Raw genomic sequence first — 18340 nt, forward strand, 5'->3', positions numbered from 1 at the left:
TTTTAACTAATCAATGAAAGACAGTGCGGGAGAGGGGCAGGAAGGAGAAGGCAGTGCCCCATCCAGAAACACGGATGTCAACGCAAGAAACATTCAAACTTGTAGAGAATTTTTGGTGAGTTTATTTGAGCCAAACTGATGACAATGTCCAGGAAGCAATATCTCAAAGGACTGAGACATGCTCCAGAGAATAGCAGTTTAGCACCTTATTCTATACATTAGAATCAAAAGAGGAGCCATATGGGGGTTACATGAAGTCCACTGGTGACAGATAAGGGAAGCAGGAGAAAGCAAAGTGGAGAAACCTCTGGGGTCGGATAAAAGGCAAATGACAGACATACTTTTTTTACATATCATAGGTAAAGGATAGTTAACAGACAACAATTAACATAATAACAATGAGGGCATTTGTGGTCTCAGCTTGTGCCCAAGGGGTTTGGAAAAAGGGAAGTTACCTTGACATTCAAAGGGTATATTATTATGGATTCAAAAAGACTATAAACAGGCTTAGTTAAGGTAAAGACCGGCCTTTGTTAGGGTAAAATACTGGCGTAGAACAAGACTACCCACCGAGAGCTGCTGTTAGTAAGTTTTAATTTCGACCATCCTTTGGGGTTACTTCAGGTCTCTGAGTTTGGGACGCTGCCCGGCAGGTCTCCCCTGAGCTTATCAGGTTAATATGTGGCCCCTTTTCTTCCACACGGAGAACTGATCTGTTACTCTGAAAAGGGAGCACACTTTCAATAGTGGGTTCTCTTGTTTAGCGTGGACAAGTCTTTTCACTTTCTAGAGCTTTAGTTTTCAACACTCAGGGTGACTGGAGGGCTTGAGAGATATCCGGTTATCTATTCTCAGCCTTTAAGAGTTACTCTTCGTACCGTTTCATCCAGCCTCCCAGCACCCACGCCGTAGAGGTGCTCTAGTGCCTTCACTTATCCTCTTCTGCGCAGGCGCCCTATTTTCCTCCTTTCTCTCCCACGCCCATCCGTCTGAGAGGCAGGACTTCCTGTTCTTTCTAGACCCGCAGCTGGAGGTGACAGACAGCGTGACTGCCGGCTAATCGGTTTTTGCGGAGGCTAGAAAAGTTAAGGGTGCCTGTACTAGTTGCCGCTCTCAGCCCGCAAGATGCCCGATCTGGCGGCCGCGAGCCCTGCCCCTTCTGAGGCGCAGGAGAAGAAGCCGCTGAAACCCTGCTGCGCCTGCCCGGAGACCAAGAAGGCGCGCGATGCGTGGTCAGTGCGCAGCCTGGGAGGGGGCGGCAGACGAGCCCGCGCCTGTTTCCGGTGCCTTTTACCACTTGACCTGCCTTGGGCGGGTCTTGGCTCTCACTCGCCGGAGCGGCGCTGTTTGGGGTTGTTTGGGCCCAGTAGACTTGCCTGTGGTGTTGATTGAGCTCGCAGCGCTGGCGGGAGACGGGTGAAGGGATAGGAGAGAGGATACCTTAGGTCGGAAGATGTAGAAATGGATAAATTTGCTACTTGATGTAAAGAGGCTTTAAGTTAATGGAGACGTGTACCAGTAATTGCTATATCACATGGTGTGGACTATTACAGAAGACTTAGGAAGACCCAAGAGTAAAAATTCTGGTAATGCCTATGAAAATTTAGACGTAGTAGGACACAGGATACCTTTCTTAAAGTACTAAAGATTTTTACCCTTCTCCTCCCTCCCCTCCTTAGGTAGGTAATTTAAAAATCGACAATCAATGACAGGTGACATTGTAGAGCTCAAATAGTACATCCAGATTACCATGAATCTACAAAAGCTTTTGTTTTTCATTCTATACAGCCTCTATAGTGGAACAAATCTTATTAGAAGGAATTTTCAGATAACGTGAATCAACATACACCTCCCTCCAGCCCCTTTTTTTCCTTTACATAAAAAGTAAAATCAGAAGTGGCATAAGGAAATTAATAAGAATTGTAGGAGCTTAGTGCTTTTTATTAATACTTAGTACTTTGCAAATAATATTGTGGATGGAGAATTGAAAGTGAGAATTCAAAATAAGTCACCCCAAGAAATGCTTCTATAATTTGCAGATTGTTTTCAGCTAAAGGCAACTTTCGCCTGTGGGCTCAAGAAAATTTTCTGCTCCTCCCCTTAAGTACCTAGAAGAACTTGAATTAGGGGCCTTGCCCATGAGAGATTATAAGAAATAACCTCTTTGAATCTATTTATGGGGCAGGACAAACTTCCATTTACTAAGCATCTGCTTTTCAAAATCCTGCAATGACCTTTTGAAGCCCCCAAGGTACCTTACCTCATTCCTAGCTCAGGACATCTTACGTATCCATGTTCCCTTTCTAGCTCTGAACCTGTCCTGCATTTGGGATCTCTGACTCTCTTGTGTATGCAGGATTCCCATACATAAATATGTATTAATTTTGGTTATTTTTCTCTTGCTAATATCTCAAGCCTATTTGATTATTAGATCTGCCAGCAAGAACCTTGAGATAGGGGAAACTTTGTTCCTTTTCCAGAAAAGATACTGAAATTGCTTCCACAGTAACAGTAAGGGCTTATTGAACTTTCAGATAGTGTGATGTCATGATTAAAAGACTGGGATCCAGAGTCAGTGTTTGAATCCTGGTCCACTGACTTGAACAAATTATTTAACCTATCTGCCTTATCTCTTTGTAAAATGGTCCTCTGCCGCCAGGATTACTGCAAAGGGTAATGATATAAACCACATCAAGAGCATAGCACAATATTTATAGCATTCAATAAACCATCAAGGAATACTATCTGGCCTTCATGAGGAGTTTGCCATCCCAGGCAGATACTCTCACTTTCAGGCAGCCCTTAAGCTTTTTTTCAAAGTCCTCACCAAGGATATATTTATTGATTTTAGAGAGGAAGGGGGAGAAAGAGAGAGAGAGAGAGAGAGAGAGATCTATTGGACCCACAACCTAGGCATGTGCCATGACTGGGGATTGAACCTGCAAACTTCTGGTGTATGGGATGACACTGCAACCAAGTGAGCCACCCTACCAGGGCAGCCCTTGAGCTTCTGAAGCTTGTGTAGGATTTAAATGGAAAGAGAACCTACCCTTCTTTAAATTACTTTTGTATCAGTTGCCTCAGACCACTGTGGCTTCTCCTCAAATACCTATAGTCAGGAGTTACTTTTTACTTACAGTTGAATTTGGCTTAACATGATTCTCTGCTACAATTATATTTTCAGGTCCTAGAAATAAGCTGTGTGGTCCTAGTCTTTACTTTGTGAATCTTACAAGTGAAAAGTTTTATGATCATCCTGAGGGAGTCTTGTCAGGTTGCCCTTGGCTGCTAGTTCTTCTTTGCTGTTTATATTGTTGGGTGTCTCTTGATTAAAAGTAGGTTTATTGAGGTGTATTTTCTTTTTTTTATTTTTAATAAGTTTTTTTAAAAAGATTTCTGTATTTATTTTTAGAGAGAGAGGAAGGGAGGGAGAAAGAGGGGGAGTGAAACCTCGATGTGTGTGGTTGCCTCTTGCACACTCCCTGCTAGGGACCTGGCCTGCAACTCAGGCATGTGCCCTAACTGGGATTCGAACGGTGACCTTTGGGTTTGCAGGCCAGCACTCAGTCCACTGAGCCACACCAGCCAGGGCTAGGTGTATTTTCATATAGGGCAAAATCAAAAATTCCTCTGTGATAGCAGGCAAAAAATTTAAGTTTTCTTTCTCCTTTATTTAATGTAAATATTTTATTCAGTCAGTTTATTTCATTGCAGAGCAGTATCATTCCTTGGACATGGACTGGAGGCAATATTTGATATGCATGCTTATTACTTCCAAACATACCTCCTCCTCAAAAAAATACTAGTTATCTGTGAAACATCTTTATGAGTGTGGAAATATCACAAGAGCGCGTGTGTGCATGCACACACACGCGCACACACACACAAGCCACTTGGCATAATAGCATTTTTTTAACACCAGCTACATTTGATTAGACCTATGTTCTGCCTCACTCCCCACCGCTATTTTCCATGCTTATTTACTGCTCAGATGTTTAATGCCTACTTTGTTAGATAACAAGTACATTTTGTTTTGTAGCATCATTGAGAAAGGAGAAGAACACTGTGGACACCTAATTGAGGCCCACAAGGAGTGCATGAGAGCCCTGGGATTTAAGATATGAAATGGTGAGTGTGGTACTCTCTGATTGGGAAGGTAATACATAGGCTCATTGCTTCAAGTCTCTATTGCTTTATAGATTTAGCAGTCATTGAGCAACATTCTAGCTGAAAGGTAGTTCACCTGGTTACTCCAACATGCTGCATTATCACTAAAAAAAAAACCATTACTGTTGCCAAGGTAGGGAGTAAGTGATGCTAATAAACTGAGAGGCATTCGGTGGATTTGGGAAGGGGACAATTTAGCTTTAGGAAAGGGCTTGACAAAAAACCTTTAGAGTTAAAGTCAGAAGTAACCATGGCTTCAGAAGTTCATAACGTTCAGCTGTGCCACTTAAAGAAACTAAAAGGAAAACATTCTCTATTCCTTGCCTCTAACATTGTGGATCTTTAGTAAGTGCTGTTAAGCAGGGAGTAGGCAACACATGGAAGCATTGCTTTATGTAAAACAAAAATGGAATTTTTGCTATTGCTTTTTTGTATTGTACTTTATTCTAATAAAGTCCTAATCATTAAAACCTCAGACCATTTTTTGAAGAACTTTGAATTTTAATTTTAATGCTGAGAGGGACCTTAATAAATGATTCTCTTTTGTTTAGAAGCTCTTCCTTCAGATAGCAAGTTGATTTACGCCCTCAGTTCATTCAGGTCTCTTTTTAAATCCCTCCTTATTGGAGAGGGTTTCCCTCAACATTCCATCTAAAATAACATCCCTTCCCCATCACTCTGTCCCAACACCGTCCAATAGAACTTTCTGCGATAATGAAATGTTCTGTACTTGCACTTTCCAGTATGGTAGCCACCAGCCTTATGTGACTGTTGAGCTCTTAAAATGTGAATAGTTAAACTGGGAAACTATATTTTTAGTTTACTTAATTTTAGTAGCCGCCACATCAGGCTAGTGGCTACTTTATTCTTAACACGACTGCCTGCATATTCTTAAAGTGTATTTTATTGATTATGCTATTACAGTTGTCCCAATTTTTTTCCCCCTTTGCCCCCTCTGCCTGGTACTCCCGTCCATCAATCTCCCCTCTTAGTTCATGTCCATGGGTCGTGCATATAAGTTCTTTGGCTTCTCCATTTCCTATACTATACTTAAAATTCCCCTGTGTACTTTGTACCTACCAATCATACTTCTTAATCCCTGTACCTTTTCCCCCATTCTCCTCCTTCCCCCTCCCTGCTGATAACCCTCCATGTGATCTCCATTTCTGTGATTCTGTTCCTGTTCTAGTTCTTTGTTTAGTTTGCTTTTGTTTTTTGAGATTCAGTTAGTGATGGTTGTGAGTTTGTTGTCATTTTACTGTCCATAGTTTGATCCTCTTTTTCTTAAATAAGTCCCTTTAACATTTCATATCATAAGTACTTGGTAATGATGGACTCCTTTAGCTTTACCTTGTCTGGGAAGCACTTTATCTGCCTTTCCATTCTAAATGATAGCTTTGTGGATAGAGTAATCTTGGATGTAGGTCCTTGCCTTTTCATGACTTTGAAAACTTCTCGCTAGTCCCTTCTAGCCTGCAAAGTTTCTTTTGAGAAATCAGCTAATAATTTTTTGGGAACTCCTTTCCAGGTAACTCTCTTCTTTTCTCTTGCTACTTTTAAGAGTCTCTCTTTACCTTAACTTTTGGCATTTTAACTATGATGTGTCTTGGTGTGGCTCTCTTTGGGTCAAGATTGTTTGGGACTCTGTGCATCCTGGACTTGTATGTCTGCTTCCTTCACCAAATTGGGGAAATTTACATTAATTATTTCTTCAAGTAAGTTTTCTTTTTCTTTTTCTTTAAAGATTTTATTTATTCATTTTTAGAGAGGGGACAGAAGGGAGAAAGAGAGGGAGAGAAACATCAATGTATGGTTGCATCTCACGTGTCCCCTACCAGGGACCAGGCCTGCAACCCAGGCATGTGCCCTGTGCTGGGAATCAAACCAGCAACCCTTTGGTTTGCAGGCCGGCGCCCAATCCGCTGAGCCACACCAGCCAGGACTCAAATAAGTTTTTAATTTCTTGCTCATCCTCTTCTCCTTCTGGCATCCCTGTGATTTGGATCATATGTTGCACATTTGTAGATGTCCCAGAGTCTTCTTATTCTCTCCTCATTTTTTAAAATTCTTGTTTCTTCATTCTGTACAGGTTGACTGTTTATTTTTTTCTTTATGTTCCAAATCATTGATTTGAACCCCAGCTTCCTTCCCTTCGCTGTTGGTTCCCTGTCGATTTTTCTTTATTTCACTTAGTGTAGCCTTCATTTCTTCCCTCATGTGTTTGCCATACTCAGTGGGTTCTCTGAGCATCCTATCACCAGTGTTTTGAGCTCTGCATCTGATAAGTTGGCTATCTCCATTCCACTTCCTTCTTTTTTGGAGTTTTGATCTATTCTTTCATTTGGGCCATATTTCTTTGTCTCTTGAATTTGGCAGCCTCCTTGTGTTAGTTTCTGTGTATTATGTAGAGCTGCTTCGACTCCTTGTCTTGGTGCACCTGTTACATTGTAAGGGCCAGAGCCTTGGGTATTCATAAGGGTGGGACAACTGTTTTTATGGATCTCTCTGGGGGAGGGGTTGGAGAGGGAACAATGCTGCTTGCTTGGCTCTCACCCCATTTCCAGTCACTTCCCCCACTTCCTGTATGTGACTGGTGCCCTTCTAGCTGCTGCTCTGGTGCTGAATCCCAAAGTGGGTACGATTACATTCATTCGAGGACTACATGGGTCCTTTAAATGGACTCTCCTGAGAACCAGCAATTTCTTCCGCCACCGCAACCCACACGGATGTTTATAGCCAGAAGTTATGAGGCCTTATTTCCCAGTGCTGGCACCCTAGGCTGTGTGGTCTCCCCTGGGGCTGGGACCGCTTGCTCCCCAGGTATCCCTCCCAGTTTTTATCCACCACACATGAACGTGGGACCATTCGTTCTACCGGCTGCTGCCACGGCCAGTGCCTCACCTCACCGCAGCCAGACCATGTCCCCTCTGCCCCAGGTCTCCATCTCCGCCCCTCATACCCATCTGGATGAATATTTCTTTAAATCCTTAGTTTTTGGACTTCTAGAAATTCAACGTTCTGGCAGTTCTGGTTGTTTTTAGTTTTGAAGTTAATTGTGATCCTTCTTCTGGTTTTAAGAGGAGATGAAGCATGTCTGTCTATGCCTCCATCTTGGCCGGAAGTGCATATTACATATTTATTTCTCATCTGCTTGGTTTTACTCCAACTGGAATGTAATCTCTCAGAGAGCTGGAATTTTCTGTTTTATTCACTGTCATATTCTTAGGACCTATAACAGTTCCTGGCACATAGTAGGAGTGTATTAGAAGATTGTTAAATAAATGAATAAGTGAGGAAACTAAGCCCTATAAGTAGGAAGTGATTCCTGAGGTGGGTTAGCAGGATCAGAGCTGGAACCCGTCTCCAGGCAGACTCCCGCTGCTCTGTGTGCCACCCCACCTCAGGCCCCCTCATCCACGTCACATCACCACTTTTAACTTAATAATAGCTGAGAGATAATGCCAAAACCACACACCAATATAACAGTAATAGAGAGCCTGGCTTCTTTCCCTTTCACCTTCCTGCCTCTTTGGAATTTCACATATGGCCAGCGTTCCTTATTGAGTTTTAAAAAAGGAGGGGTAAGGAACTTGTCCCAAGCTGATATAAAGTATTACTGTATAGTGGAAAACAGTCTAGGTTGAAAGTTCTTGGGTTTAATTTTGATTCTCCTTATGTCTAACTTAGCTTGTATTTTACTTCAGCTCCATTCAATATTCATCAAGACATTAATCCTTTCTGGACTTCACTTTATTTATATAGAGTCATAATAGTTTTGCGATTTAAATATGGTATATCAACTCTGTATACATGAGCTACTTAAGTGGCTTTTAGATGAGATGGTCATGTAAAGAAATTCCATGGTGAATCACTTTGTAAAATAAGTAAATTCGGGTCGGGGGCTGTGTTCTTAAAAAGTATAAATATTCCTAGTGATTATTTTTAAAGACATGGAATCTCAATACTTGTACATGGTTTTCTTATTGTTAGTATATGCATACTCACAGGGAGACCCCTGAAACTGAAAGTAGACCTCCCTAAGTGGAGCGCAGGGAAAGACCAAAGAAAGAGGCTGGCCACTGTAGTCTGGTAATTAATGGAATTTATTAAGGGAAACTTACATATGAGGGGCCTGTCTTGGGAGGCTGCAAGATGAAATAGATCCCTCTACCCCTTGTCATAGGCCAGAAAATTATATAGGGTAAAGGGGGGCATAGTCATGGGTACTAGTATGTGAATGCTACCACTTACAGGAAATTACATGCTTGTCCAGTCAGAACAACAACCTGTTACAGAAACCAGCACATAGCCAGGGGCAAGGAAGGGGTGCTTGGTTTATGTCAGAATGAACGTGCGTTATGATCAGTCTGTAAGCGGGGTTTGCAGAAAGCAAACTCCGTTCTGGCCTAGGTCCAGCTTAAGGAACAGATAGCGGTCATGTCATGGAACAGTCTGTCTTCCTAGGCAGTTATGTAAGGTGTTGGCTAGAGCCAAGCCTGCTTTGATACAAAAAGTGATTTTTTAAAATTGCTCGTTTTAGGAGCACCAAAAGCTTCTCTTAGACCTCACTTGGATAACAAAGTAGTACAATTGTTGTAAGTAGCATATATTTACAAGGACCAGAAGATATCATAGTTTTCCTATGTTACTAGCACAGAGTTAAGAGTGATTCCTATGTTCTTCATTTGTGTATAAAAGAAAACCCAAGAGCTTTGGACTTAGAAGACCTGCTGCTGAAACAATGGTGTGGTCTTGGGCAAGCCCTTTCCGAACCTTCATTTCCTCATCTGTAAAGCAAAGATAATAATACATGACCAAACTGCTTCACAGAGTCATTGAGATGATTAAACAATATGTGTATGAATGGGCTTTTTAATCTGTCGAATAGAAACCAGAAAGGAATATCCCATATTTTGGGAGTTGTGGCTAGGAGACATTCAATTGAGATCTGTTAAATTTATAAGCTAATAATGTATTTTTGAATTCTGGTTAGAAGAACAATCTGAATCCACATAGAAACAGGTGGAAGAACAGGTGTCCTCTTTCCCTAACCCCCATGGGAAAGCAGAGGAACAGTGAGTCAGAAGACTTGCCGAAGTGGAGAGATGGGGGAATTAAAACTAGAGTCTATGTCTTTTATGTCCCCCATATAACAGGCACTTTACTCTTTACTGCTTGCATTTAATGAGGTCTTATTGCCAACATATTCATTTTTAGGATTGCACATCGTCTTGATCTGTAATCCTAAAATTTTATTGTGAATGCTAATTAGACCTATTGTTGAAATGCATAGGATATAACTTAGTAACCAGGTTATTGGCTGTAGGCTAAAATCCAACAGTACTTGCCTACCCTGTTATAAGATAAACTTAACTAAATTGATGTCTCTCAGACTGTTAGACCACATTTTTCTGAAGATAACTTCAAAAGGAAAATATTTCACAAACTTAGGCCCTCCCAGTAATGATTATAAAAGTTTCATAATTCAAAAACCTTTGTAGATATTAGTGTTATTTTCTAAATAATTGTACCTTGAACTCAGTAGTTTGGGACTTAATATAAAAGTAGGCTACATTCAGCCAGGGGTGTACCTTATAATCACCTGAGGAATATTTTCCAAAATTCACAAGCCTGGGCCCCAATCTGTACCTGTTGACTCAAAAACTCCTAGATGATTTTCAAGTGTGCCCCTCTTTAAGAACCAATGGCTTAAGCTGAAGGGATAATTCTAAATATAAGCTATCAAAAGATTTAATAGTAGCAAAGGCAGAGACTTGAAAACTACTCCTAAGGAAAATTAGGTATATGATGGTAGTGATTCTAAATATTTTCTTTTGTCTTACGACTGCTTCTTTTACTGAAAGAGAAATCTAGAATCTGCTCAAAAATGTAAAGAGAAAATGGCAGCTAGTATCTTTCTGCCGTTATGATTCAGAAGGAGCCTGGAGAACTCAGTTTGGGGGCTAGAATCATTGAAAGAAATTAGAGGACTAGCACTTAGCAATGGTGATACTCAGTATTAAATTTGACAGAGCCTAACAGTAGGTTAAAATATACTGATTACACACATTCACACAAGCAGCTGATTATGTATGAAAATATGGTCCCAAGAAAATGCAGAGAAAAGGTTATTTCTGCTACTCAAACATTTATTCACTCAATAGATATTTGTTGTTTAAGACCCTAAAAAATGCCAAGATGAGGACAGGATCTCTTCTGTCAAAGACTTTACAGCCAGAGGTATAATCAAGAAGTTTACAGCCAGAAGCTTTCATATGTATATATAATATATACAGTCAGTAGCAAAAGAGGTAACAGTGTCTTTTCTATGGACTTCTATCTCTTGAAATGTTGAGTGAACATCATTTTTGGTTATATTTCCTGCTGAAACCTTTTTCTTAAATGTATTTTTTCTTTGAACTTTTTAGAAAACAGGGAGTTTAGGTGTTTTATTGTTGATGAGGTTTATCTTTTCTAAACAAAATATAGGGAATAGCTAGATGAGAGAAGCACTGAAGAGTTGGCTAGCCCATATTAGTTAGTTACCTTTTTAGCATTGTTCTCTGTCTTCTGGGGCAGGAGATGGGAGGTGGGGTTGGGGATGGGAGTGGAGGTGGGTAGGAGCTGTCTGAAGAGAAGCCTGAGTACAGGTCTGAGTAGACCAGCAACCCTATCCCCTGCTACTCTCGCCTTTTTGATCTTTACACAAGGATTTCAAAAAGGTTACCTTTCTTTTGCCCTTGGGATAAATGAGTAACTTTCCACAGGAAGTGCTTTGTATACAGAGTTGACCTCCCTTTTACTTCCTGCCTTTTACTTGAATCAGCTAGGAGGGGTTTGCAAATCTCTTTTGAGTATCTGTAAAAATAAACTTCCTTAGCCTTTTTGGGAAGATATTTTTGAGAAAATAAATACATAATTTTACTTCAACAAAGACCTGTTGTTGGATTGAACAGTTTCAGTGATGGATTGAACAGTTTCAGTGATGTTTTTAGTTAGACAAAACTAGAATTTTAAAATGTGAATCTTATATTTCATGACTGGTTTAGAAAAATTGTGGCATTTAGTAGTACTCGGCTGAGGTACTCATTTCTTAGTGGCCTTAATTCCCCACCTTCATAGGTCTGGCATGATGTTTGAAATCTGACTTTCTAAACTAAATCTTTTTCTGTAGGTGGTCTGCTCTGTGAATGAATAATTCCTGAAGAATGAAGATGATTTAATAATTTGGGGAGTTCTTTAATGAACTTTGATAAATGGAAAAAGAATCTATAATTAAAAAAAGAGGAAATTGCATGGTCAAAAATCTTTAGGTGTGTTTCTTGTGTTCCTCATATCTGTACACGACGCTTATTTTTTTTCTTAAAGGCTATAGAATAAACACATCTTGTAATATAAATTTCCTATGTTGTTGTGTCATCTTGAGAACTCTGTTTTTTTTTTCTGTTTTGTGTATTTGTTGTAACAAAGTAGGTCAGAGCAGAGGCCCCTGGAAAATAGCAGAGACCCTGGGAAAACAGAGCCCACCCCCCCCAAATCAAAGCAAAAAGGCAGGGGGATGGGAAAGTGCTCACAGATCAGAAGGTAAGCATTTAAGGCACGTTGCATAACAAAGGCAGAATAAAACAGCCCTTGCCTTCCTAAAAAGAATGGCTGCTGAAGGAAGCTGCTGCCAGGGGCAACCTGTAAACAAAGACAATGTGACTGTGATAACATGCACCAGCACAGTCACTCATAACATAGCTGGGGGAGGGGGAAGGTCATACAATGCCTGCGTGGGCTATGGGGGCCGGATGCCCACCCCTGGAGGAATAGATGTATGTGCACTTGTGCGTGGTTGGGAAACTTTTGCCCTGACTAAAAATGGCAGCCGAAAGAGGGTCAAAAACACTGGGGAGCTGACAAAAATGACAGACACTGACGCACTGTAGGAAAAACTGGACAGTCCCACTGGCTTCCTGGGCACGTAGGATTTTGAGAGGGCCTTTTGACAGCAAAGGCTCAGAAAGGCTGTCGCTAGCGCACTTGGTACAGAGAAGTCGCTCTTGTGGTACAGGGGCCCACCAGGGGCTTAGATCTTTCATGGATGGGAGCCCACCCCTGGAAGCAGAGTCCCATGCTGGGATGTGTGCCTCCCTGGGCTCCAGCCTCTGCGACACTGCACAGCACACAATTCCTGGACTACCACATGGAGATTGGGAACCACATACCCCAAATCCTGAAGGAGAGAGCTGCTGTGAGAAGATGGCAACTCTGAATCCCACAAGTGCACATGCCAGAGGTTGGAGGTCTGTTTGACTGGCTTAAGGACAGATAAAGAGATAGGGAACTTCTGGGCATGGTTTTGGCTTGTAGTCTTTTGGGGAGCAAGGGAAGTGCTGGATCTCACTGGAGAGAAGGGCTCAGCCCCAACAAGGTTGGAATCCTGTTAGAAAAAACCATGTATCCTTCAACACAAATTGTTGGGTTATATATAAAAGCACCAAGCTGCTGAAGCCCTGTTTGCACAGTTACATTGTAAGGACAAAACAGATACTGATGTCATCCAATGAAATCTCCAAAATCAAGTGCATGGAAATATGAAATAAACCTTTACCAATTTGCAATGAATGTGGTAGCCCTATCATCTCATTTAAGGTTCTGGATTTTTTATTTTTAACTTTCTTGAAGGCAAGAACTAGACAAGCCCTCAGTCTTAATATTTTAAATTCTTATTGTTGTTCATTACTAGTTCCCTCTTTTGGGAAAGTAGTTTGTTTAAATTTTGGACCACATTGGGATGCTTTGGCTTGGAAGTTCTCAACTGTTTAGCCTCATTAATCTATGGATGGCTAGTCATAATTTGGGGTGAACTAGGATCATAAGCTTAATGCCCAGGGGCCAGAGAGACTTGTCTCATTAATTAGAGCCCAGGCCAGACGCTGAATTGGCACAAATAATTCACTAATGAAATAGTTGTATGGTGTGCTGTTATGATACCTGAAATAAAACATGGAGTGTGGCTCACTAACTAGCAACCTGGTTCTGTCAATTGCATAAGGGCTATAATATGAAGCAATTGGCCACATTCAGCCTTTTAAATAAATTGAGTTTCAAATATCAACAAAAGATACTGAGGAACATAAATAAGAGACTATGTACTGTTCATATGTCATTGTGTAAAGGGAAAATTGCCTCTTTCAGGAAATAAAGGAGCTGAATTAAATTATTCTTTAGGACCTTCCTATTAATAAAGAGCATGGCTTTGAAGTGTGACAACCTTAGGTTCAACAGCGGCTTATGTGACTGCAAGCAGTTATAACCTCTTTGAGTCTGTTTTTCTCATCTGAAAGAAAAGAAAGCAGGGATAGAGTAATATCTAATTTACAAGATTGTGAGTACTAAGTAAAATAGTGTATATAAAGCATTTGGCACAGTATCTAGCATTTAATGTTATTAACATTCTTTACTTCTCTGATTCCATATTCATACTTTCACTTGAATATTTGGATATACTCCTTTTATTTTAGCAAGCACTTTTTAGCTTTTAGAGCATTCTTCTAGGTGAGGAATAGAATCTTAGAGTGCTAAGAGAGATATGAACCAACTTTTCACTCAGTACAGATCCCTGGTATATGAATCAGATTCTGCTTGAATATGTCCACGTATTTTTTAATGAGACCACAATAGGAATTGCTTTTTTACCATCATCTATTTTTACCATCAGTGAGTAGTTTCCAATGTAATTTGTTTTGGCTATGTATAAATCCATTCTGTGGCTCATCATTTAACCAATTCCCAATCGTCTGTACATATTTATTAAACAAATGTTCTATGGAATGCCTGCTGTATGTCAGACACCATTCTAGGAACTGGATCTTAGTCTTGACTGGGATACATACCAGATACCTAAATGATTTCTGATTTTTTGGAGGCAGGGGTATTTTGTTTTGTTGGTTTATGGAAACAGGATGAAATCACCTGAAATCCACCAGTATACAATAGGACCACTTTTTGGTGACCTTAGCATTGGTCTCTTTCTGCGTCTGTACACTCTTTATTTGTTTTTTCTTCTACTCCTTAACACTACCATTGATTTTCATACAAAAGTCTTTACAAATGTCTTTTACTAATTACCTAGCCAAGGAGAGGCCAGAGGCTATGCACATTTTCAAGGCTTTGGATGAGTACTGCCTGAGTGATTTATAGAAAGCAGATACCCATTTGTAACTTAGTATCTGAGGGTGCCTATTTCCCTAAACTCTTAGCAAGATTAAATTTTTCAACCTTTGCCAGTTTGATAGGCTTACCTGATTTGTGAAGGAACTAAAGCACCGTTCTTGACATCCATAGTTGAAAATACATCTCACAAGATCTGCCCGTCTTGCCTAGTGCTTAGGTCTTCCCAAAGATTATGTGCAGCATTGTGGTAGTACTAATAATAAGAATATCACCACACTTATTTGAAAAAATGAAGAACTTAAATTCCTAGAAGGCAAAAACCCCATTCTGGTGTACCTTTTTGCTAAGCCCCTACTATTCACAATTATTCCCAAACTCTTAGTAAAGATACATTCATGCTATTCTCTAAGTGGTTCCCTTTGTCTAACTTTGAACTGTTTGACTTGAAGGTTGGTGAGAACAGGACCATGTCCCTAGGCAAGGTCTACCTTAGGATGAACTATACCTTCCACAGGTCTGATGTGAGGGTAATGGAGAAACTATAACCCCATTTTACAGACGTTTTAGAGAGGTTTATGAAATTGCTCTGGTCAAATAGCTGGTGACCTAGGATGTGAGTCTTGGTCTTTAGAGTTCAGGTCCAGTGTTCTTTCCATACTAGGTATATAATATAAACATATATGTATTTATAGTTATAAATTCATTTATTCACTCAGTACATATTTTGTGAGGGCCTGTAATGTGCAAGGAGCCATTCTAGGTGTTGAATATTCATGTGTGATTCAGACATACGAATATATCTTGTCTTCAACGAGAGGAGAGGCTATTTGACTCAACAATTATTGAGTACATACATTATGCCCACTATGTGCTAGGTAGTCAACAAAGCTTAGTGAGTCATGGACCCTGCTCTCAAAGATTATAGTCTAGTGGGTATATGTATATAAGCTATAAAAATATAAAGTTGAATACTCAGTGCTATGATAAATATTCCCAGATGTTTTCCTTAAAAGAATTTCTGTATGTAAGACTATACCCAGCGTTTTTTTAGCTATTAAAAACTGTTAGGTGATCGTTCCATCTGTGTTATGGAGCTTTTGACAGCTAGTACTAGAAAGTCCTCATCAAGAAAAACTCACATAACTACAAGTCCAGCATTTGGGCGAATTCTGTGTGCAATAATACAGGCTCAATGACGCCTTCTAAGACCGAAGTTATTTTCATCTCAGAGCTCTCCCTTTTACGACAGATGAAGCCAATCATATACTTTACTGTTCAAGTCTTGCATAAGAGAAGCCATTCCCAGGGCATTAGTTCTTTTTTTCAGTCTAAGCCAAATAAAGTTTATGTGTATTTTTATGAACCAGTAATAGTTGTCAGCAGAATACCTTATGTTGATTGGCTTAAACAGAACCCTCAGACCCCTTGGATCCATGTCTAGGTTAGATGTCAGAACAAAACTGGAATTCTGGTACAAGGAAGAAGAGGTAAATGGATATTGAGTAGGTGACCCATTTTCCACTAATCCCTCTTATTCCCCTAATAACCAAGTCATCCTGAATGGTCAAATTGAGTTTAGAGGACCAATTCAATTCCTCTCAGAGTTTACTCAAAATTTTGAAAGGAAATTATTGATAGAATATGATTAGTGTGATGTTCAGTCTTCATAGAATAAAACAATCATGTTCTTTGAAGAGTAGTCTTTATGGAAATCCTTAGGGAGGTCTGAATCTGGAGATATTCAACTGCAGGTACTAGAATACCAGCTATATCTTTATGTCTGGAAGTTTAAAGTTCCAGGTCGGAGACAATGGTTCAGTGAGACTTGTGAGAACTGAGGTTTGTCTATTTTTCCATTCTTTATCTCTCTCATCTTTAGGCATATCATATCTCATGGCTATGGTAACTTCAAGCATTACATCATCACATGACTGTATTCAAGCCAGGATGAAAGCAGATCTCCTTACTGTCTCTGTCAGGGATATGCTTTTTCCCAGAAGCTCTCACATGTACTTCCTTGTATCTCATTGGTCACATGCCCACCCTTAAACCTATTGCCATCTAGGGGAATGGGATCTCATGCTTGGCTTTGACCAGTCTATTTCAGGCCCTGGCAACTGGGGGAAAGGCCCATCTTCCTTAATTCCTCTGATTGCCAAAGCAAAATCAGAGTTCATAAGGTAAGGAAACTAAGGTTGCTATAGGATGGGCAGCAACTAGTGTCTGCCTACAACCAACTTGGCAGTATGTGCCCAAAGCCTCTGTTCTATTTTAACATCTATATTAGGAAAGCATTAATCTCAAGCCCAGTGTTTCTCAAATTCTGTGTAGTGAAGAATTAGCTTTAACGTTTTCCAATTCACAGACCGATAACTAGGAAAATGAAATTAAAAAAATAGATGGATACCTTAAAAAAAACACACTATGCAAGCCCAAAGTTTTTATTCAACTCAAAAGCCACAAGTTTCTCTGTAAAATCACTATAAAAATGTCTGAATACTCTTAATTTCTGTTCTCATTGTGGACCAGTAAAAGTTCACAGACCACTATGGTTCATGGCCACACTTGGCAAGGCACTGTTTAGCGTGCTGCCTTCACAGTGTGGCCCCTGCCTGGCCCTCCCGCCTTGTGTCCTGCCTTTGACTCACCTACAACAAGCTGTTCTCTGTTGCCAGAATATGCCACGTGGTTTTTTTTTTGTCTTACCTCTGGACTTGACTTCACGTTCTATTCTCCCTTCCTGGAATGCCTCCTCCCAGCTGGGAACACCTACTCATCTTTTTAGATCAGCTAAAATGTCACTTTCCTTGTGATATTATTTTCTGAATTCTTTGCTCCCCCATCGGTGCTTCCTTTGAATCCCAAGTATACATATTTTATTGGATTGTTGTTATTTCTACATTAGCCTCTCTGGCTACATTAAAAGTTCCCTGAAGGTAATAAACATCTTGCCCATATTTATATCCCCTGTTCCTGGAACAAATATTTTGCCCTAAATAAATGCTTATTGAATGAATCAACTCTACAAATAAGACTTAGGTTTCTTTCTTTTTATTCTCCCCCAAATATTTTCTACTGCGCTTCTGCCTGTATATTTACGGATTTCCTTATGAGAACACACCATTTTGACTGCACCTTTTTCTTTCCTCTTCTTTCAAGTCTGGGTTTAAAAACAAGACACAATTGTCCATTGTCTATTCCCATCACTGGTCCTGTCCTACATGCATCAATGCCACAATCACCGCAGGCAGCATGTGGTGTTTCTGAACCCATGACGCCACTCCGGCAGCATGCTCAAGTCCCCTGTAGCAACAAGTGGGCCTGTATATGGGTACAGATAAACTCCCAAAAGTACCCACCAAAGCAGTACAGCACAAAGAATGAACAGCTTAGAGTAACAGTGATCCAGGCTCTAGTCCTTATTCCTATACTAGCTCTGTGGTCTTGAGCAAATTCCTTAACTTCCCTAAACCTATTTCTTCTATTAAAAAAATAAAAGGTATCAAGGAATACTGTAAGGAAACAATAATTGCTTGATAAATGTTAGTGCCTTCTACTCAGATGAGCGCATGTGTGGACTGACGAGGAAAGCAGGCTGAGAACAGTAGTCAATGGGTTTTCCTGTCTCTTTCAAGTGTCAGGGCCAGCCTGTGCTTTCGGGCTTGCTGAGAAAGATGACCTGCTTTGAAATTCTATCTCGGGCAGAGCCTTGGTTGCTTCTCTGTTCCAGTGCTTCTGATTTCCTCTCCCACAGCTGGCAGGGATCACTACATTGGCAGCTCAAGGGGTGCATGACTAAGGTGGAGGGATGCGCAGCTGCTGCCTGTTAAAAGGTGGGTGGTTTGGCGGGGAGGCAGCCATAAAAGCAGCGTACGGAAATCCCCAAACTCCACTGCTCAAATGACATCACCGGACCAAACCATGGCTGTGAGGGAGGCTCCAGGGGAGAGGCCTGTCCTTCCTCAGGCACTCTAGCTCTTTTCCTTTACCGCTGATTTCCCCCTCCCCACTT

At 40.6% G+C, this 18340-nt stretch overlaps 1 protein-coding gene across 1 annotated transcript; it reads left to right on the top strand.

The window, feature by feature from the left end:
- The first annotated feature begins 990 nt into the window (after positions 1-990).
- Positions 991-11566, top strand: LOC129069629 (cytochrome c oxidase copper chaperone). The gene is made up of 3 exons (XM_054572293.1): positions 991-1232; positions 4040-4128; positions 11342-11566. Exons 1-2 carry the CDS (start codon positions 1126-1128, stop codon positions 4122-4124), a joined length of 192 nt encoding a protein of 63 aa, XP_054428268.1. The 5' UTR covers positions 991-1125; the 3' UTR covers positions 4125-4128; positions 11342-11566.
- Positions 11567-18340: the final 6774 nt, after the last annotated feature.

Source organism: Pteronotus mesoamericanus, unplaced genomic scaffold, assembly GCF_021234165.1.
Source record: "Pteronotus mesoamericanus isolate MK-2021 breed Mesoamerican mustached bat unplaced genomic scaffold, CSHL_Meso_final contig_228, whole genome shotgun sequence".
Lineage (NCBI taxonomy): Eukaryota > Metazoa > Chordata > Mammalia > Chiroptera > Mormoopidae > Pteronotus > Pteronotus mesoamericanus.

What these genes read in the sequence shown, in the direction of transcription:
- LOC129069629 (XM_054572293.1), top strand. Translation starts at nt 1,126, where the DNA reads ATGCCCGATCTGGCGGCCGCGAGCCCTGCCCCTTCTGAGGCGCAGGAG. An exon ending in AAGAAGGCGCGCGATGCGTG is followed by an intron (nt 1,233 to 4,039) that starts GTCAGTGCGCAG and finishes TTTGTTTTGTAG; the next exon opens with CATCATTGAGAAAGGAGAAG.